We start from the raw sequence: 23138 nt of genomic DNA, 5'->3' as shown, positions 1-23138 counted from the left end.
AATACAATTAAAATGATATATTTAAAAATAATAAAATAGATGAAAACATTTAGAATTAGTGACTAAAATATAGTAAAAGTAAAATTAAAAAATCTAATTCATAATTAATCAAAATATTAGGGATTAAACATGCTATTTCTTTATTTTATTTATTTAGTGACTAAAATAAACTTATTTAAAATTCGAATATCAGATTAAAATAAATTAAAAATATATACTCGGGATTAAAATATTATTTATTAAAACTAAAGGACTAAATACGTATTTATCCTAAATATATTATTTAATAGAAAGGACTAAAATAAATAAATCTAAAATTAAAGGACCGAATTAAAAGTATTATAAATTTGATTTAGTGACTAGAATGTAAGAGTTACAAGTTTGGATGGCTACGGAAAGGGTTTAACCTTTAGTTAATTACACAGATACCCCTCCCCCTTAAACGACGTCGTATGGAAGAGGGTTTATTAACCCTAAACCGGCTGGCCCTTCGGGCCAACCATTCATTTCTTCATTTCTCTTCTTCTCTCTAACAGAGAGAAGAAGATTTTTCTCTGGCTTCTCTCTAAAATTAGAGAGAAGCCGGCCCGGACAGCCGCCGCTGTCGGGCTCCGATTGCTGCCGCCGGCCACCGTTAACGGTGGCCGGAAATTACAAAACCCACCCCAAATCAAAGCCCCTGTTTTTCTATATCTAGATCTAAGGTTATTTTTAGCTTAAAACCTTACCAATCGTCGTAGATCTAGGATATATCTCTTCGACGTTTCGGTTCTCTGATGACTTGTGGAGGCTCTCACGACGGCGATTTTCTCGGTAAGTCTCTTTTTCTCTTCTTTTGGTTTGTATTTCCTGGGATCGTTGGTGTAGTTCTTGCTTTGTTGGTTGCTGTGTTCTCTTTCTCTGTTTTTTTTCTTTTCTGTTTTTTTTCTTGTCGTTCTCTGCCGTCTGTGGCTGTCTGTTCTTTCGCAGGTATGGTGGCTTTTATAGCCACCACGAGGTTCTGTTTGGACCGGTTCCGAGAGGGATGTCTAGGTGAGTCACCATAGCTATGCTGGTGACTCACCATGGAGCTCGATTTGGGCTGCCATCTGGTGTTCTGGAATTTACGGCGGTGAGGTGGCGTGGCAAAAGCAGCGTCGGCAGCGACTGGTTGGACCATCTGGCAGTGGAGGCGTCGGCAGCAGCGTCTGGAAGCTGGAGAGGCAGCTTGAGCCTTCTGGAAGCGGCGGCTGGGAGCTAGATACAAACCCTAAATGGGTTTAGGGTTATATATTTGGGCTTTTGGGTTGGGCCGGATTTGGCCCGTTTGTAATAATAATTAATAAATAATATTAGTAATAAATAATAAAATTATTAATTATAATTATAATAATAATAATTATAATAATAATAATAATAATAATAATATTTAAATGAAAAAATGAGTATCTTCAGGTTGTTTACAAGGGTCGTGGGAGATTAAAGTGTGGTGCGGTGGCCATAGCTACTTGGGTACTTTGTGGGGTGGCTAGCGACAGAGCTCCGTCTGTTATTAAAGCAGCATGTTTCGATAGATATGGTGACGGAGACGGCATGGGTGGAAGGCGATGGATATCTTAAAGAGTTTTGTTCTATTTTTTAATTGTTATGGGTTTAAGCTCAATAAGAAGAAAAGAATAAACGTGGATTTAAAAAAAATTAATTGTCATGTCAAACTTTCTTTAAAGGTTAACGGGAATTAACGGTTAAAAGACTAAAATCGAATGGATCAATAACGTTAGTTATCATTTCTCCTTAATTTTTTTGGTGACCAAAGTTGATCATAGAGAAAACTTAGGGGACTATTGGCATAGTTTACCCTTTAATCTTTATACAATTAAAAATTAAAATAAAATTTAAAAATATAAGTCATAAATTAAGGTAAACAAAAGAAGGGATAATGATATTTATCACCAAAATAAACAAGGCGCAGCATTATTTATCGAAGAAAACACGCATAAGAAAAAATAAATTAAGGTACAGGGATAGGGGCAGAAATAAGAGGCAGGGAGGGGATTTCTATTAACATGTTCTTGTATTCCATAATGTCGACCCTCGGTCAAAATAATGTATGCAACGTCTGTCGGGGAGTAAGGAAAACATGCAATCCAGTTGAACAACGCCAAGCCACCCCAAGCATAACCTCTGCTGATCTATTACACTCTCGAAGGGCAAAGGAAAATTGCACAATTCACGCACGAGCAACCGAATTAGCAATATGGGGCCCCATGGATCAACTACCACCCAAGACGGAAGTAGAACCGATCGCAAATACTGCTTCATTGCTATTCGTTTCTACAATGATTCGTTGCACTCCCAAAGTTCATGCAAGGGAAAGAACCTTGAAAATACCCCCGCAGTTCTACATCCAGTGCTGAGCGAACTACAATAGCCTTAGTGAAACCCCGAATCCAACGCCCTTGGTGTTTGAAAAAAATGTTAATCAGAGATAAAATAATAATAATAAATATTATTATATAATCCAACGAAGCAAAATAAATAAAACTTAAAGTAGAGACAAGAAATTGGTTTACTCATATTTGGCACTGAATCGGATGAGTAGAGTAACATAAATCGAAAAAGAATTTTGTTGAGGCATGTATGAATAGTTTCCTTAAGATAGATTCGTCCTCTCCTTGATGCTTCGAGTAACATTGGACGTTGATCTCACATGATACAACAACAAACGATCACAGCAGTAAGCACAACCGTAGTGATCAGTTGAACACAATCTTGCCTTTCTCTATCACCGGAAAGAACAAATTTGGAAGGAACTTTCTAAGTGTTATCTTTATTCAACTTTGAGAATTGTGTCTCAAAGTTGTCTTTGTAACTTGTGTTGTGTTGTATTTTAGAATTGTGCCTTAACTAGCCTATATATAGAGGAGGAAATGGATTGAAGGGTTAAGACCTTTCGATGAAATAACTTAATCCTTCAATTAAAGGACTTATCCTTTTGATAAAAAGTGTTTAACCTTTTCATGAAAGGATTTAATCTTTTCATGAAGAGAATTGTTGAATAAGTATGATTGAATATATGCAACTTTAAACAAAAAATTAAGTCCATTCATCAAGTGACATGACTTATTATTAATTAGCTATAAATAGCATTAATTCATTCAATAATTTTTCCAACAATGCCCCACATGAATGAACTTGATGGTTCAAACACTGACTCGATATGGTGATAGATTCTACGTTCGATATTTGGATAGGATAGGTAGGTGTCCCCCTTTGAACATTCCCTTGTGAAAATATGTTTACCTTACTAGCTGTCCAGTAGACGTGATGTCCTTGAACTATATTGTCGTTAGTGTAAGCGATGACATACCTCACACAAATATCTCACTGACTAGAATTTGGTTCTCATGGTTATGTCCATATAGCTGTGGACATCTCTTGGTTCTGTAAGAGTTTAGAGAACTATGCCCCAATAGTCTCTTTGAAGTTGCTCCACTTCACTTTCACATAGGTGACTTATATTGTTCGGCTCACCGAAACACATAGTGGTCATTAAAAGTGTTGCTTAACCTTTTCCACATTTTGGTCATTGTTTTCATCATAGGAATGGACTTGGGGATAAGAACCTCCACAGTGACCTCACAAGGTCTATGCAAGTAGGTTGTCCCATTGAACTTAGATCTTGGGATCTCTAATCAACTAAGTTGGGTTTTCCTTCACATAATGCCTTAATATTAATGGGCTTTAGTCACATTCCTTTCGATGTTTATCAACTTGATCTCGATTCAACTCATTGTTTAGCGGATCCACAATGTTATCTTTTGATCTTACAAAATCAATATAGATAACTCTAGTTGAGATCAATTGTTTAATGATATTATGTCGATGACGTATCTGCCTCGACTTACCATTATACTTATACAAGGCACCCCCACACTTTGATGTAATTATAGGAAATTTTTCTACATTTCCGTAACTCATATGGTGTCTCACCTATTTTCTTGTGAGTTACCTTATTTAAAGGTAACTTGCTAATAAAATAGCTTCCTCCACATGTTCTGTGAAAACTCAGAAAATGGCCAAATGTCATTCATAATTCTTTAGCAATCTTATGAAAACTATACACTTCATACAATGTATCTGACAATCCATTCAAGATGTAATTCCGACATAGAAACTTAGAATGCTTTCAAGCTTTAATGAAAACAATGTGTATCTCATCCTCTCTATGAATAGGAGGATCATCCTATATTTGACCATATTCAGCTTGATTAAATATAACATCTTATGTCGTTATGTCTTGAAATTCTATCCGTGAATTTCACATGCTTCTCGTTGTGGCTCACGACCACTGACATCATTGAATTTTATTCAAAGTATGAATAGAAATCAACATTTCAAATCACGAGTTAGGTGAATCAGCAGGGTTACCATTGTTTCATTTAAAACACGTAACCAGAATTTGTAAATATTCCAACAATAAATTGAAAGTTAATTCAATTTATTTTATCATTTGTTTATGTTAAACAACAAAATTTAATTAGAAATTCAAATTCTAAAACAAAATTTGTAACAATGTTGTTACCTCTAAACAATTTATGTTATCAACAATAAATCAAATAAACTTTGTTGAACAAAAGGGTTAAAATCCTGAAACATAATTATAGGCCCAATTTTTTTCACAGACATATCATAATTTCATTTCGACACCTTATTTATCGCAACGAATTTTAGTCAAAACTAAAATCCAACAATTGAGTAATTTCTGTTAAACGATGGGAATTTTGTAAAATTTAAATCTTGAAACCGAAATTCACAATCAACAATATTTTTGTTGAATTCGTTAAACGTCAAAATTTAGTAAAACGAAAACCCGAAACAAACTAACTTCTGTTGGACAATGGGATTAAAACCCAAACATAATCAATATATGTTGAACGATGATAATTTAATAAATTAATTCTCGAAACAGATTAACTTCTGTTAAACAATGGGAATTTAATAAAACCCGAAATAGTAGTATAAACTCAATGTATAAATATTATAAAATAAATGTTGAATGGTTACACATACTTTTCGATTACTTGACCAAAATTCCAATATTGCCAACTAGAATTTAACAATCAACATTCGGGTTAAAGCGAAACGCAACCACAGAGGACAAGGCTAGTGCTAAACTTGAATTGAAGAAATTTAATCCAACAAAGAACATTATAATCTAATAAGGCTTGGTGCACAAGTCGTGTAATACCCCAAACATCAGGTCAATGACTGAAATGTAAGGATTCAAAATTTAGTGGTTAAATTTGATAAATTTAAAATTTCAAGGACTAATTTTGTAAATTGGTGTTTATGACTTGTTAGCATAGATGAAAGAGTGTAAGGGCATTATGGTATTTTATTAGGATATGAATTTAATATTCCATTGTAAGTTATTAAAGCATGTGGTGAATTGAGGCTAAAAAGGAAAAGAACTGTCTGGAAGTTTGGCTCACTTTTCTTCTTCTTCTTCTCTTCCCGTGACTCCATTGGTAAGGTGAGATTGTCTCTAGTTGGTTATTCTTTTCAGTTTTGGGTTGGTTTTGAGGCACTGAGTGATATAGAAGCTTAAGGAAATCTCAAAGTTGAATAAAACTAAGAGATTACTGAATTATTAATGGATTAGTAAAATGAGTTTTTAAGGGATTTGATGATATAGAGTAGTATTTGGATTGCTAATGATATATTTGACTTGTCAAGGGTCTAATTAAGAAGTTAGAATTATTAGAAATGATTAAGAACATGTTTGAACATTTGGTGTGATTTTTAGTTCTAAGTGCTCTAAGAAGAAATTTAGATGTTATAAGGGGAATTATGGAGGTAAGTTAGCTAGGATAAGTGATAATAAGTTTGAGGGTATGAATGGAGATAAAAGATTAAGATTTAGGTGAAGAGTAGGAAAATTTTGAAGTGCAAGAGGTGAAATTTGGTAAGGGTATCGGTACTGGAAAAACAGTATCGATACTATAAGGGCAATTTGAAGGAAAATGGTATAAATCGGATGAACAATATCGATATTGATTGAAGTAGTGTCGATATTGGTGTGGGTATCGATACCAAAGGAAAGGTATCGATACTGTAAGTAGTGATGAAATTCAAGAATGCCAAAATGGTATCGATACCGAAATAGGTATCGATACCATAGAAAATAAGTATCAGTACCATAGTAGGAGTACTGATACTATTCAGCTTGAAATGTTGGAATAGGTGTTTCATTTCGTTTTTGTAAGTGTTAATTGATTATTCGTTAATGGAAGTTGGTATTGATCTTAATCCTATTGATGTATAGATTTGGATCGAAAGTGTACTGATCGAAGTGATATAGTAAAAAGACTGAACGAAAGTTGAAGGGATTTCGTATAGAACTTACGTGAGGAAAAAGTGAGTGCAACTCATTTGTTTTATATAGGATTTGAGGACGGCTTGCGATAAGCCAACCACGAAGTTTTCGATCGAAAACGATTTATTTATTGTATGCAATTATTTTTATTATGTTTTAGATAAAGTGTATTTTCAAAGTATTATTTTGATTTTATATGTATATGATTATGTTCTATATGAAAATAATCTATGTGCTAAGCGAAAGCGATATACGTGAAAGTGCCCTATATGTGAATGTACTCTATAAGAATAAGACACACTTTGAATAATAAAAGGAGAAATAATTATATGGTTAAAGCCCAAGGTATATATATATATGAGAATTAGAGGTATAGTTGGCATGCCAATGGTCGAGGTTTCTATGTGGTCCTTCGAGACAAAACCTATGTGGCCCTTCGGGACAAAACCTATGTGGCCCTTCGGGACAAAACTATGTGGTCCTTCGGGACAAATATGTGGTCCTTCGGGATAAATATGTGACACTTCGGTGCAAATTATGTGAGCAGTGGTGACTGCATAAGTGCACAACCTCAATGTACTCAAATACCTAAAGTTCTCAGTGGTATGCATTGGGCTATTACAACAAAGTGATATAAATTGAACAATGTGTAAAAGTATATATTCTTTTTAATGAAATGTAACTTGAATTCATTATGAAATGTTTTCTACCAGATGAATAAGCAATTATTTTTTAATGCTTTGTTATACCCATATTTGCCTCACTAAGTTGTGGGTTCAAAGAGATTAAAAGAGTAAGGCTAGGAAGGGACAACATACAAGGAAGGAATATCATATCAGAACAATTTAAACTAAAGGTTTTCTTGTTATTATGTAAATTGTTGGCATGTATTAAAATGTTTAAATTGAAATGCTATGATCCATTTTGTAATAATACTATTTTATATTTATGTAAATTATTAAGTATTTACTTCTAATGTGAGTTTGAATTTTCAATAGTAAATTGATTTAAGGTTTTCACCACTGGAAAAATAAATAAAAAAAGTTAAAATTTTCAATAAGTTTTCAACAAGTCAAAGTTTTAAAAAATCAACATTTTAGATTCGTATTTGTGTTGGGTACGGATTGGAAGTGTTACAAGTCATACCTTTTCACGCTTGAAACAACGTAATCCTTATCCAATTTCTGGAACTGCAGATTGGACTTTTTGTCCTTTGTTCTATTGCCTCCTTTTCATTCTCAATTTCTCCACTAGATATAGACAAATCAAAATAAACGTGCAGTGCATGGCTTTTAGGCAAATCAAAATAAAAGTTTCTCACTGCACAAAAGTTAGTGTGAATGTATCTCCAAAAAGTCTCAATCTTAGTTTCTTGCGTTCAAAGTTTCAAGGCAGTGATGGTAAATATTAATAAATAAAGAAAGAGGCAGTACATGCGTACCCACTAACCAATTTCCTGAATTATACCAGTTGAATGTACCTTTGCTTGACTATATTTTATTCTTCATTCAACTGCCTCCAATTCCCATGTTCTGCAATTTCTGTATGCGGCAAAGAAACCAGATTGCATTGATCTCCATTGTTTGGATCAATATGGAACCCGAGACCCCATTCATAATAGTCTCTGTCGGGCCTCCCTCAAAAGTGGGTAATCCACGTTTCTTTCTTTCGTTTGTATTTGTAATTCGTCTTTACTATCAAATAGAAAAATAAGAAAAAAACACACCTCGAAAGGACCTCTGATTTATTAGCGATAGTCGAGAATTAAAACCCTTCTGATAGAAAGAAAGTGATGATGATTTCCATGATTATTGCTTCCAACCAAGATATTGTTCTCCTCGATGTGGTTCTTTTCCCGCTAGTTATATCATGCTTTCATACCTGGACTTCGCATATTAGCACCACATTTCATTGATTTCTTAAGTGCTCTGCGTTCAATAGGCTTGGAACTTCACCAGAAAGACGCTTGGCTTTGTACGCAATAACTCCAAACTTTGTGCGCAATAACCCCAAACATAAAGGGATTATAACTATATATATGTGTATATATCTATATGGATTCACATTCCAAAGAAGCGGACTCGATCACTAAGCAAAATCAATTCATTTTTCCACTGGTCGATTGCTGCATGGCTTAGATTAAACTCAAAAATATTTCGTACGGATTAAAATCGTAAAATAAAATATGAGATGTCTTAAGATTTTTAGAAAAAATATTAATCCGAGATAATAATAATAATAATAATAATAATAATAATAATAATAATAATAATAATAATAAATATTATTATATAATCAAACTAAGCAAAATAAATAAAACTTAAAGTAGAGGCAAGAAATTGGTTTACTCATATTTAGACACTGAATCGGATGACATAAATTGAAGAAGAATTTTGTTGAGGCATGTATGAACAGTTTCCTTAAGATAGATTTGTCCTCTCCTCGGTGCTTCGAGTAACGTTGGCACAACCATAGTGATTAGTTGAACACAATCTTGTCTTTCTCTATCACCAGAAAGAACAAATTTGGATGGAACTTTCTAAGTGTTATTATGATTCAACTTTGTGAATTGTGTCTGAAAGTTGTCTTTGTAACTTGTGTTGTATTTTAGAATTGTGCCTTAATTAGCCTATATATAGAGGAGGAAATGGATTGAAGGGTTAAGACCTTTCGATAAAATGACTTAATCTTTCAATTAAAGGACTTATCATTTTGATGAAAAGTGCTTAACCTTTTCATGAAAGGATTTAATCTTTACATGAAGAGAATTGTTGAATAAGTATGATTGAATGGATACAACTTTAAACCAAAAATTAAGTCCATTCATCAAGTGACATGACTTATTATTAATTAGCTATAAATAACATTAATTCATTCAATAATTTTTCCAACACTTGGTGGTCACATAATACACCTTCACATGTCGTTAATCTCGCGTACAACGGACGGCCACTATCCGAATTAAGCTTGATCTAGTCAACAAGTGGTGGACTCCATGGAATCAACATATTCATAGAAAGGTGACTTCCTCCCTGCAACGCCACCCGAGAAATCAGTGCGTGGCCTCTTAAGTCGAGTGCTTTGTCGCAACACAATCTCATCACCTCTAAACTCCGGTTCAAAAATTCACTTATTATGTCGTGTCCAAAGGCACCATATAACTGACCCAAACATCAGATCCTAATCGGACCCCCACTTAAAAGAACATAAATTTCTTTTTTGAAGTAGAGACGAGATCAAAGAAGAACATCATTAACGGTGAAGTAAAAGATCTTTCGCTTCTTCCATGGCCAGAAAACAAAACTACCTCCAGGAAATCCATGTTCATTTCATCAGTCAATGTATGCACCAATCTTACCAAATCTTTTCCCATTTTGTCTCTGATTATGTTCACCCCAATAAGATGACTACACGAACCTTGTCTTTTTCAGACCCACAACCTAACATTTTGTTTCTTAACTCCATAGTTAAAGGTTACTCCCTTAATGGCCCTTTGAAGAAGCTATTGACTTTGTTTTCTTTAATGAAAACACATTGAATTTTTCTTGACGGATACACAATTTTGCCTTTGCTCAAGACATATTCAGGAAGCCTGTTTCACGAAAAATATTGTATTCTATGAGAGGACCTGACTGGTATTATGACTTCTCTGGAACAATTGGCATTAATCGCTGGAGCTCATATGCCTCTCTTTGCTCTTGGGATTTCTCAAGCTCTTATAGGTTGTAGCCTATTACATTTGTAACCCCTAAATTTATTGAATTAAAAGTAAAAATTAGGATTAAATTGATAGAATTGATATATATTGAGGATCAAATATATAATTGTATCAATTTTATTAATTGATACGTTAATAGTTTCGTTGAATGTTAACGACAAGCGACTTGATTTGCATTATTTGAATAGTTAAATAATCTGATTGATAAAATTAAAAGATCAATAGTCGAAATTAAAAAAGACCGTAAGTAAGTGGTCATAAATATATTTACCCTTAAATTTATAACACATCATCTTTTTTTAGGTGAAAAAGAGAAAATATGATTACGCAATCACGCTACACTATCATCTTCCTGCAGTTCAGCCACCACCCTGGGATGCGGCCCCTAGTACCAGTCAGCCTCATATTTCGTCCTATTCGCCAATTTTGCCATGCAATCGGCCACTCTATTTCCTCTCCTCTGCACTTGTTGTATCTTAACATTCCAATCTTGCTGGAGCAGCACCATTATGTGTCCCAAAAGAGTTATTCTGCCACTACTCTCAGCCTTTCATTGTACAACGTTTATAGCATCTAGGTTATCAACCTCTAAAATAACTCGTTGTTCCCCCATTTCCGAAGCACCTAAAAGACCCAAGTACATCCCCCATATCTCAGCCTTCACAAAAGAGTAAATACTAATGAATTTTGTAAAACCCATTCTCCATTCTCCAAAGCTATTCCTAATGACACCGCCACACGCTACTAACCCGGAGTGTTTCTCCTGATCCCCATCGGAATTCACCTTCACCCACCCAGCAAGAGGACGCTGCCACTGGATCACTCAGACCTCCTACTCTCCATAGGATTTCCACGCACTGGTACCAATTCCTACGCACGACTCACAATCTCTACAAGATGTTCACTTCGTTTGAGCATCGAACGATCATCCTCAATCGGTGAATTGAAAAGAATTGAGTTCCTTTGGAGCCATATATTCCAGACGATGGACCCAAATAGTAAATCCCAGTTTCCGGTTGCCTCACAAAACCCCGATCCTTACCAAGGTTTATTGCAATCCACTCGCGGACACTCGTATGGAGGAACTCCGATTTCTTATCACTCCTGACCACATTCGTCAAGATTGAGAGAGTGGATGGGCAGGATCGAAGCATATGTTGGAGATCTTCCATAGGATCTAAGCAAATAGGGCACCTACTGTCAGTAGTAAAGTGTTTTCTCACGCGCTCTACATTCGTCATCACTCGGCCGCAACAAATTAACCACAAGAAGAGCTTCACTTTAGGAATACTCCGGCACTTATTGATAATCGACCAGACTCAACGTGGCTGATATTCGTATCCACCTAAAGATCATACGCCGATTGAGAGGATAAAGACAATCGGCCGCAACAAATTAACCACAAGAAGAGCTTCACTTTAGGAATACGCCGGAACAAAACTAGTCTGGTTCTCTGAAACCCACACTGGAAGAAGAGGCTTCAGTTGATTTACTATTATCTTAGTAACTGCCTTATACACCACATTACACAAACTAATTGGTCTGAATCGACTAATCGTCTCTGGATGGGCGCATTTCGGAATCAAAATAAGCAACGTCTAATTGATGTTCTCGCACCACTGATCATTCTCAATAATAGACCGAATATATTTACACAGAGCATCACCTACCACCTGCCAATTTTTCTGGTAAAACACTGCGTGAATGCCATCAATCCCTGGTGACTTTAAGGGCGCCATATCGAAGATTGCAATACGTACCTCCTCATCAGACAATGGCATAGCTAACATGTCCATTTTGTCACGTGGAACACAAGGAAATCGACCACGATCATAGTGGATAGCACCTCTATTCTCTATTTGGAAGAGCTTCTTATAGAAATTCACCGCCAAGTTCTTTAATTCCTCTCCTTCAGTACACCAAACCCTGTCATCATTTTTCAGCGCTGTGATTTTATTCTGCGTCGTTTCATCATAACTGACGCATGAAAAAGCTTAGTATTTTGATCGCCAAAAAGAGTCCAGTTCGCACGTGCCTTCTGCCTCCAAAAACTTTCCTCTTGATCTCTAATACAAATTCTAACTCTTCCCGAAGTCTCGTTTCTAGTTTACATAAGTAATCAGAGTGATAGCTATGCAACGCTCTCTTGATCCCACGAAGTCGAGCTAATATCAATCTTTTGGTCCTTCTAATATGCCCAAAAAATTCGACATTCCATTCCTGAACTGTTGTAATAAACTCTTGCAAGTTTGTATCAAAATCCGTATCAGCGAGCCACACCGACTGCAAAAAATCATGGAATTGCGGATAATCATTCCAGGCTGCAATATACATGAACGACCTATTCTGAAAAATATTAAGCTCCACGTTGTGTCTTAAGAGGATCGGACAGTGATCTGACCTCATTCTATCAAGATGTCGAACATGGGAATTAGGATATAAGGAGCAGAATTTTCCATTCTCAAGGTAGCGGTCCAAGCATTGGTGCAAGTTCCCCCCCCCCCTTTTTTTTGATACACATGAAGAAACATAACTGATACACATGAAGAAACATAAAACTAATGTCTCAATTTGCCCGCTCCATCCTTATCTGCTCCCAACAGCTCCAGAAGATTAGTCGGGGGCGCCTGTATTAAGGAGAAATCATCCTCTTGAAGTAATGCCAAGTTAGCCAATTTATCAGCACATTTATTTCCTTCGCGCCAAATATGTCGTACTTCAACCACCCAACCTTCTTTAAGGATGTTTATGCATTCATTTACCAAATCGATATCTGAGGGGTCATCCATCCTTTCGCCATTGAAGAGGTTCACAACCCATTTTGCATCCATTTCTAGAATCAAATTTCTTAAGCCGAGAATTTTTGCTAATATCAGACCCTGTCGAGCCTCCCAAATTTCAGCGATCGAGTTGTTCACCCTTCCTAGTCGCAGCATGAACCCAATTTTCCAGTAACCCTTGCTATCACGGATCAGTCCTCCTGCAGTAGCCAGACCTGAACTCATTTTATAAACACCATATGTGTTTAAAATCCATCCACCCTCAGGCAGTTTTCTCCATTTAACCCAACAAGGATCATTTTCCATCTTTCTTTGAGAAGTTATCAAAGCTTTCTCTATATCTCTAGCAAACTATTTTTCATACTTTGCCACCTTAAACGGATCCGTTCTCGCATCTTTGAATACCCTATCATTTATGCTCTTCCACAGACCTGAAATAGCAACCATAAACAAGGAACCCCATTCTAAATCCTCTATTCCAGGCTTCTTTGAGAGGCAGTTTCTTTTCAACCAATTTTTGAAGTCCATATAGCCAAACTGTCTATCTTGTTCCCAAGCTTTTAGTTATTCCCAAGCGATTCTTGCTATGGGACATGTCCGAAGAATATGACTTATCGATTCAACTTCATTTCAGCAATCTTTACAATTTATGTCCTGAGTCATGTTCTTCTTGAATCTAACTTCATTTGTATTAAGTTTGTCCAAGTAGGATAGCCAAACAAAAAAACTGATTCTCTCGATGGTATTTGTACTCCAAATCCACTTAAGATTTTCCCCTTGATGGACCTCCATCTCCATGTTAGTAATAGCCTGATATGCTGAGGTTACTGTAAATTTCCCATCCTTAGTAAAACCCCATATGATTTTATCATGTTCCTGAGGATCAGCCAAGACAGAAATCTGGACTCTTTGAATTTCCATCCTTGTCTCTTCAGAAATCAAATGTTGAATTTCACTGATATTCCACGATCTATTTTCATCAATGTATACCTCTTCGTTTCTGCTCGGGTTATTCATTAAAGGATATAAGTTCTTCAACTGTTCTTTTCCTACCCATCAGTCCTTCCAGAATTTAGTTTGAGCGCCCGATTTAATTTTCCATTTGCATCCTTTTTTAATCAAATTACCAGTACGCAACAGGCCCCTCCAAGTGGAAGAGCTATTTCCTCTTGTTTCAACCTCCAAGAACTCCTTTTGCTTTAGATATTTTCCTGCAAACACCTTACACCAAAGACTTTCTTGTTTGATGAGGAGTTTCCAACTACTCTTCGCCATAAGTGCAATATTCATGGATCTAGCTTTATGTATTCCTAATCCTCCCAGTTGTTTGGACCTGCAAACTTTATTCCAGCTGACCAGATGATTATGAGCGTACTATGTGTCTCCTCCCCACAAGAAATTACTGTTTAATCTATCCAATTTCTTACAAAACAGAGATTGGGAGCATGGTTGTTTGTATCGTGTGTATTAGAATAGCAGTTGAGACTGAATGGATGAGTGTCCTTCTTCCCGCCATGGATAAAACCCGTCCTTTCCAACCTGTTAACTTCCTCATGACTTTTTTCGATAAGGGGAGTATATGTTCCTGAATTAACCTTTTTATGGATTATTGGAACTCCCAAATAGGTTCCCAAATTATCCGTAAGGGGAATACCACATAAATCGCTTAAGTGTTGAGCCATATTTGGATTAATATTTGGGGAGATAAAGATTTTTTATTTCAGAAGGTTTACCTAAACTCCAGATGCTCGACTGAATTCGTTTAGGCAGTTCCTCATATTCTGAATTTGATCCGAGTTAGCTTATGTAAACAATAGTAGATCATCAGCAAAGAATAAGTGACTAAGCTTAATTCCCCTCTTGAGAGCTTTTGAAAGGTTTCCATGTTCCCTTTCTTCTTTCTCCATGATCATGTGGGAAAGCCTTTCCATAACCAGAATAAACAAATATGGTGATAGTGGATCACCCTGTCGAAGGCCTTGCTTAGGATTGAAGGACTCGGTCATTTCCCTGTTCCACAGTGGCTCGATAGTGCTCGACATAATGCAAAATATGATGACTTTTATCAACTTTCCAGGAAAATTGAAATCTTGCAGAGTCTTCTTAAGGAATTCCCAACTAACATTGTCATAGGCCTTTTGGAGGTCAATTTTAGTGATCACTGCACCCTTACGTCCTTTAAGATTCGTCACGGAGTGGACCGTCTCCTGAATGATCAAGATATTATCCGATGTGCTTGTTCTTTTTAGAAAGTTGTTCTGGTAGGGGCTGATCAATTTTTGTAAAAGAGGACACAATCGATGAACTATAATATTGGAAAAGATTTTATAAGCCATGTTCAATAAACTAATTGGGCGAAATTGAGTGATGTTATCAGCTGCGACATGTTTCGGAATAAGTACCAAGAAGGTTCTTATGATCTTTGTTTCCATCCTCCCCAAATCCAATGCCATATTAACAAAATCACAAAGAGTGTTCTTGACGGTATCTCAATTCTGTTTATAAAAGATTGGCTGAATGCCATCCGGATCTGGGGCTTTCAGTCCCTTCATGGAGAACAATGCTTCTTTTACCTCTTCCATTGTGACATGTTTAATAAGATTGGTCATCTATTCTTCATTTAGTCTGGGCATGAATCTGTCATAATTCATAGAGAGTTGTACATATTCTTTCCCAACGAACAAGTCTTTGTAGTAATTGCATACATGAAGGCATAGAGTTTGTTTATCTGTTATCCAATTGTTCCCAATGTATAGACCAATTATTTTATTATATCTATGCTTTAACATAGTAGTAAGATGAAAAAACTTCGTGTTCCTTTCGCCTTTCAAGATCCAATCCAGTCTAGATTTTTAACACCAAATAATTTCTTCATGAGTCAAAGCTTGTTGATAGTCAGAGTCAAGGACCTTTTCCAATTCTTGAAGGAAAGTTAAATGGAAGTAGTGAGGGGATCTTTGGATGCCTTGTATTCGTTTGAGCAAGGCTTTATTGCGTTTAAATATGTTCCCGAAAGTAGTTTCCTACCATTTTATGATCGCATTTTTTACTTCTTCTACCGCATCAACAAGAGAATTTTTCTTTTTGTCCCATGCTGAGCTAAACACCGTATTAAACTCATCACGGGTAAGCCAAGAAGCTTCAAATCTAAATGGGCGTTTATCTTTGTCCATAGGAATCTCCAATTCCATGTTTACCAGAATCGGGTTGTGGTCAGAATAAATTCTGGTAAGGGTAACAACTCTGAGTTTAGGAAAAAAGTCCACCATATCAATATTATAAAGCATTCTGTCGAGTCTTTCCTGTAGAATAACTCTCCCTTGAAGATGTCTAGTCCAGGTGAATTTGCTGCCAACATAACCAGCATCCAACAGATTACATCTATTCCAGTTTTCTCGAAATTTTAGAATACGATCTATACAATCCGAGTTGCTACCTACCTGCTCATCCAACGTGGAAAAAATCATTAAAATATCCCACAATCATCCAAGGTTGGTCAACATTTCTAAAATAAGTGTAAATGTCCTCCCAAAATTCCTCTTTCTTAGTCGAATGCGGTTGAACATAGGCAATGGAGAGCAACCATCTCTTACCATTCTCTTGTATATCGCAGTAAATAACCTTATCAGTATGATGCTGAATTGTAACCTCATGAAGATTAGTGTTCCAAAGAATAATCAATCCTCCCCGAAGGCCCTGAGCAGGGACCTCAAAGTGGGTATCAAATTTCAATTTCTTCTGAAGCGAGGAACCAATACCTACCTTAGCTTTCGTTTCAAGGAGGCAAATAATGGTTGGGTTTTCATCCCGAATCAATTCTCTACAATTTCTGATAAAATCATTATTTCCTACACCTCGTTAGTTCCAAGAGATCAGTTTCATTCAGGTAGATTATTATTTGTATGTGCCTCTATGGCCATATTCTCGTTTATCCTTACAGTTTTGTTCCTGGCCAACTGGTTCGGTTTCCATTTCCAGCGCATCCAGACTATCATGTTGAGTAATATCATTTTCAACATCCATAAAGATTTTGTCCTTTTTCCCATCGTCTTTTCCATTTCCATGTTTGATTCCAGAATAGTACTTTGGTTACTCTCCCTTCTATGATTATTCCCTTGAGTTCTACCCTATTAATCTCTTTTAGCATTCAATATAGGAGATTGAGGTTTTTTGTATCTTATCCTAGATTTCCCTTCTCCTAAACTCCATACCACATTGTTACCTTTAATTTCATTGCTACTTTCTTCTCGTCTGGTAGACTTATTTTCCTTTGTGGATATTTCAGTCTCACTAGTATTTTCCTTTATTTCTTGAGATTGGTGTTTATTATCTTTTCTATTGTTGGTTTCTTCCTTATCAATGATGTTCAAACTGTCAAACCTGTTATTTTGGCGTACTTGTTGGTTTCTGCTTCTTTGGTTTTTCAGGTTGATTCTAGATCCATGTTGTCTCCTTTGAACCAACATCCAAGGTCCGTATCTGTCCTGGGTAACCTCTTTCTCTTCCCGTTGATTTTTCTTGTTTTCTTCCTCTTCTTGCATTTCTTGTTGGTCTTGATTCTTTGTTTCTCTGTTAACTTCCCTAGTAATGGGATTCTCCATCTGATTAACTAGACAATCCGTGGCTCTATGACCCACTACACCACACTTGAAACAAATAGAATGCATGACCTCATATTCAATATTGTAAACTTTATTTCCTATACGCACTTTAGACAGTAGAGGGGTATTAAGGTCGATTTCAACACATATTCTTGCAAAACGTCCTCTTGTTGACCAAGCTGTATGATAATCAATTTTCAGATGTTTTCCAACTAGTCTTCCTAAATTACACAGAACACTTTCCTCAAAATATTCAATTGGAAGACCAGGGATATGGATCCAGACTGTCGTGGAGGGAATACTCGCATTTGCTACCACGAAATTGGGGCGCCATCTTTGAACCGTGATGTAGTGATCCATTATCTTCCAAGGGCCTTCCATAAGGATCTTTGCTCTAACCACCATGTTTTGGAATTTGATTGCATAAAATCCTTAGCCAAGATCAATACACTCGAACTCACCCTCTAATTTCCATAGGGTTGTCACCCTGCTGATAAGGGTTTTGTAAGCAACAGTTTTGCCTAAAATCTTGATGATGAGAGCCTTTTTCCAAGTTTTTCTCAGTTTTTATTTTAATTCTTGGGGGACTTGATTGTCGGAATATCATCCCCTTCCCAATCTTTCTCTTTGTCTGAATCTTCATCTTCAACTTCAATCGGGATTTGAAAGTTACCGACAGAAGAGAGGGGCTTATTAAGGTATCCCTCCATGATTTCCTTGGAGCCTCTTCTTCAGAAATGTTATCCCCTCCCGTTGTTCGGATTCTTTTGAACTTTCGTTCCACTTTTCCTCCCCCTTCCACCGCCTGGGTCACCCCGAAAACCGACGAAGACTCTTCCTGCATAGGAACAAAACGGCGACCTCGAAAGAAAGAAGATTTAGAGAGAACTTTTTTTTTTCTTTTGGTTTTGGTGCAAGTTCCCCCTTGACCAAGTAAATGGAAATCCTTAGTAGCCCATATCCAGCGAACCCATTGTGTTGATAAAATTTACATAAGCTTTGCTACCGAGAGTACCTTTTGTCGAACCTCCTCGTCGTTCATCCAAAGATACAATTGAGTTAAAATCTTCCCCTAGAAGTCACGGTTCCGCACTGTCAGGATCAAGAGATAAAATTTGCGACCATAAATGCTTACGTACTGCTCCATCCAGGCTCGCATAGATCAAAGTGAAAAAAGTCCAATCTTGTTTATTGACACTTTTGAATCTGCCATGAGCAAATTGACTAGCAATAGTGGATATTTCCATATCCACCGTGTCATCCCATAATAGCCAAATACCACAACAAAATCGATGAGCCTCTACTCGAAAGGAATTCACAAAATTCAAGATTTTGATAATTTTGTTAGCTTTCCAACCACTAATACGTGTTTCGAAGAGTGCAACAACTTTCGGTTTGAATTCCTGCACAAATATTTGAAAATTCGACAAAATGTAGGACTTGTTGCTCCTTGTAGTTCCAAACATACAATCAATCATTATTAAGATAATAAGAGATATAACAGGCTCATGCAAGAGCCCCCTCACCCTGGACCTCCATATCTTCAAGATCGTCCATATTGTCATCATCACTCACTAATCCAGTCGCAATTAGATGAGTTTCAATCTGGCATTCAATGGCGGATCAACTATCGGGTCTAATCCTCAAACCTAATCTGCTAAGCTCTGTACCCATTCCTTTAGGGTAATCTGGTGACCACTAGTCGCTAACCTCCCTTTGGGACCTACATGGGTTCGTTCCTTCACATATTTCCCCATCCCTCCCTGGTGTTGTTGCACTAGTACTCCTTCCTTGCCCTTACTGCTTATACCTCTCTCCATGATGGACACTGCATTGTGGTTACCTGAGCCATGACTAGGTGCATGGACAGTAGTTTTAGTCGAGGAACCCTCCACTGTAGGGACAACATGAACTCCCTCCAAACCCCTAGTTCTTTGTTTTTGCTTCCTAGTCGGGTTAGAAGCGAGATAGGCCATATTCGTATTAACCGTGTGTTGTGTTGGATTTATTGTCAGGGTTTCAAATCACGGTCCGAAAATGTGATAGTTACCCGATACACCTGCAATAGAGTCCAATAGCGCCCGCGACGGCTGTAATAACACTCGCGATAACCGGTAAATCCGAAATGACCGAAAACGCGATCGCTACCACAATTTAAAACTCTGATCGTCGCCGTAGACTCCAACCCTTAGATTTAGCTCCTCTATCGTCCTGTGGTGCCTTCGATTTATTCAACTCATTATCCCTTGCGAGATTCTGCCCCTCCTCCGTTGCTTCCCCAGCTAAACCTCAAACCGTGAGGAGCCAGCGCCACCATATGGTTTCTCAACCATTTGACCTTCCTTTGCCACACCTCTGGGCTTACGTTTCTGCTTCTCTACAATTATCCATGGCCCATATAATGTCTCCCCCTGAGCTTCCATAGACGGACCAGCAATTTCCTTTATCTCGATATTCTCCTTACTCGTTTCCTGACCCGAGCCCCCAGCTTCCTTCCCACAGTCATGCATCACGTGGCCATAGATTCCACACGAGAAGCATATGCTACTTAATCCATCATAATCTAGTTTTTGAAAGAAGCCATCAATTCCGATGCACTACTTTAGTGGCTTGTTGAGGTCGACAATCGTTGCAAGTCGCGTAAACTTCCCTCTACCACCCTCTTGAGTATTATAATCCACATGCACAACCCTACCGACTGTTCATGCAATCCTACGAAACAAGGCTTTCGACTAGTATTGGTAGGGGAGCCCCTACAATCTTACCCAAAAAATAACTTGGGAAGGGTGTTTTTCTACTGTCGAGAACGACCGACTCCAAGGTTGCACCGTTAGATACAGGGCCAACCCAATCCATGTACCAAATGAATCTTTAGCCCAGAACAGCATTTTTGAGGGCATCATTTGGCCCAAACAAAATCGAAGCTTTTTTTAAAAAATCCATTTTCTCTGTCTTTTTTTTGGTAAATAGCAAAGGAATTAAGAAGACGAGTAATTTTTTTTAAATAATTTAATCCGATTGAAATCTGCGGTTGGGTTGGGAAAATGAAAGGGGGAAGAGGGTCAATTTTATTTTAGTAAAATTTAGGTTTTGAGATTTTGGCTTGGATGGGTTGATTTGAAGTTTTTAAGTTTATAACTGTTTTAAAATTATGGGATTAGGGAGTATTGGTGGGACCGATGTTGTGGTGGACGACGGTGGCAGTGGTGGCTGCGGCAATGGAGGGGAGTCTGTCGGTTCGGTTTCTTGCTCGATTTGCCTCGAAACGGTTGCTGATAATGGAGATCGGTCGTGGGCTAAGCTTCAATGCGGTCATCAGTTTCATTTGGGTAAGTCATGTTTGTCAAGATTAGGAATTTCCTTAAAGAATTGTTGGATTTTTTTTTTAAATTGCGATGGTAAGATCTGGGCTCAAGTTTGCTCATTTGATTTCCTGGGTGTGTCTAGTTTTGGTTTCATCGAAGATATAGATGAGTAAAATCAAAATTCTTTATTGTTTATGCTTCTTTATTAGATGGAAATGAAAACTCTTGTTTCCTGAAGAATGATGAAGCTTTGATGTTTCAATTCATTGCCCCTTTTTCTGTGAATTGCTTTTAAATTTTGCCTGTTTCGTTAGTTCTGTTGATGTATTTTGACGAGCTGCAGTTTTGGAGATGGCTACTAGTTGAATGTCAAGGATTTAAGACTAGATTGTTGTATTGGTTGGTGGGATATAGCTTTAGGAAATTATTTTTAGCATCTATTTTCGATGTTTGAATTGATCATCATACATTTTGTAATTGATTGTCCCCAGATTGTATTGGTTCGACATTCAATGTAAAGGGTGCAATGCAATGCCCTAATTGTCGAAAAATCGAGAAAGGTCAATGGTTTTATTCCAATGGTGGTCGTTCGTATCCAGAGTTTAATGTGGATGATTGGACACATGATGAGGACCTTTATGATCTAAGTTTATCTGAAATGGTAATGGAGCAACATTTCTATGCAAGTTCTTTTCTCTCCAATTTCAACATTCGTAGCAAACCGAAATGATTTTGATTGCCTTATTCGTATTTATGTTTCATTTTTGTCTCTAGATATGCCTAGCATTTTCAGCCTTGCCCTCCCACCCATTTCACTTTAAATGACCATCTTTTATTGATTTTTAGGCTGGGAATTTTTGGTTTTTTGAAGCTCTTGGTTAACAAACTGAGTTTCTTTTTACTAAACCTGTCAAATTTGAAAATTTAACAGTTTATATTTTAAATTTCACAATCATATGCCGCTTTACAATTTTATACGATCACATTCCTTGTTAGTCTTTTGCTTTTGCTTTATTTGTCTCTGTACATGCACACATTTTCTGACAGATGAGTCGAACTAGACTCTACTCACGGTATACTTATTTGGTTTTTATTGCCTTAGGCCTTAATCCCTTGTGCTTGATTGGTATTGGAGTTTTAGGTCACCGATAATCATCAATCTATTTCGTGAAAATGCTTCACTGATAATCATCAATCTGTCTCTGGTATGTTGACTTTCCTATGTGTTTTTAGTGAAAAGAACTCACTTGATGTGTTTACTGTTCTTGAATCTTTTGTTCAAATTTTGAGTGTTTGATCTATTTTGCTTCATATTCTGATTGAGAATTATGTTTTTTCGAGTTTAATGAATCAAAGTCATGGATTTAACCTTTGATTAGGATCAATTTTAATTGAAATATTGATGTTTCTGTATGCACACCAACTGTTTGACAAAATATTTCTGTGAATTAGCTTTTGATTAGGATCATTTTTAATCATATTCTAACAACTGTTTAAATCATATTCTGATTAGGAATTATGTTTTGTCTATTATACAGTACAAGTATAGGGGCATAAAATTATTATCTCACCCATGGCATTAAAACTCATTGAACCGACCCTTGTTAGATAGCTACCATAAATCGTCCATGGCCCTTCCGTTAGGACCTTAACATAATCAATGTTAACAAAATATTCTGATTGAGTCTCTATTTTATATTATCTTTTCGATCTAGTGCTTGAAATATTATGTCGTTGAAAAATTATTTAAAAACAATAGCACTGTCAGTAGACATCAATTTTATCATATCTCAATCATTATGTTAACATCCAACTCAGGCGATTATTAATTTTTTAACAAAAAAAGACAGTTTGAAACATATGAATAATATGTTATCATGATAAGTGTTTAATTAAGTCAACATTTTGTTTTTAAAATACTCTTTAATCTGGTTTTTGTGGCTTAATTGCTCATTTTCATTCATTTTCTATTCAGGACGTTAGATTTTGAAAATTGTACTAAAAAGACAGAATTCTACATTTTTTTATTTTCGGAATCGAAGCTGGACTAATGGACATGAATTCGAGCATGAAATATCCGACGGGGTGATGACGTCAACACCTTCTAAAAGATCCAGTCAGCTTTTCTATAAGAACGAATGAATTGGTCGTACGTTTTTGGAATACAGATTTGAATCAAACTCAATTTAGGATAATATTTTAAAATTATATTTTATCTTTGTATTTTATTTTAAATGGGTTTTAGTATTTCAATTGGGTTTAGGATATTATTTTAAATAGTATTTTAGTTTATCTTTGTTTTAGGTATTTTAGTTTAAATAGTTTTAAGTATTTTTATAAGGATAAAAGATATTATTTTAGGAATTATCTTTAGCT

The 23138-nt window shown here is 36.4% G+C and overlaps 1 protein-coding gene across 2 annotated transcripts; it reads left to right on the top strand.

Annotated features, from left to right (window-relative positions):
- Positions 1-20497: 20497 nt before the first annotated feature.
- On the top strand, positions 20498-22938 carry LOC120200526 (E3 ubiquitin-protein ligase RFI2-like). 2 transcript variants are annotated; one of them, XM_039201342.1, is made up of 4 exons: positions 20498-20786; positions 21254-21423; positions 21904-21967; positions 22797-22938. In XM_039201342.1, exons 1-3 carry the CDS (start codon positions 20609-20611, stop codon positions 21931-21933), a joined length of 378 nt encoding a protein of 125 aa, XP_039057273.1. In that variant the 5' UTR covers positions 20498-20608; the 3' UTR covers positions 21934-21967; positions 22797-22938. The 2 variants fall into 2 exon arrangements, with proteins under 2 accessions (XP_039057273.1, XP_039057272.1); XM_039201341.1 differs by lacking the exons at positions 21904-21967; positions 22797-22938 and having other exon boundaries at positions 21254-21852.
- The last annotated feature ends 200 nt before the right edge of the window (positions 22939-23138 follow it).

This window comes from Hibiscus syriacus, unplaced genomic scaffold (assembly GCF_006381635.1).
Source record: "Hibiscus syriacus cultivar Baekdansim isolate YM2019G1 unplaced genomic scaffold, ASM638163v2 tig00006038_pilon, whole genome shotgun sequence".
NCBI lineage: Eukaryota > Viridiplantae > Streptophyta > Magnoliopsida > Malvales > Malvaceae > Hibiscus > Hibiscus syriacus.
The sequence above is the reverse complement of the archived record's forward strand: the minus strand, read 5'-3'. Positions and strand labels throughout refer to the sequence as shown.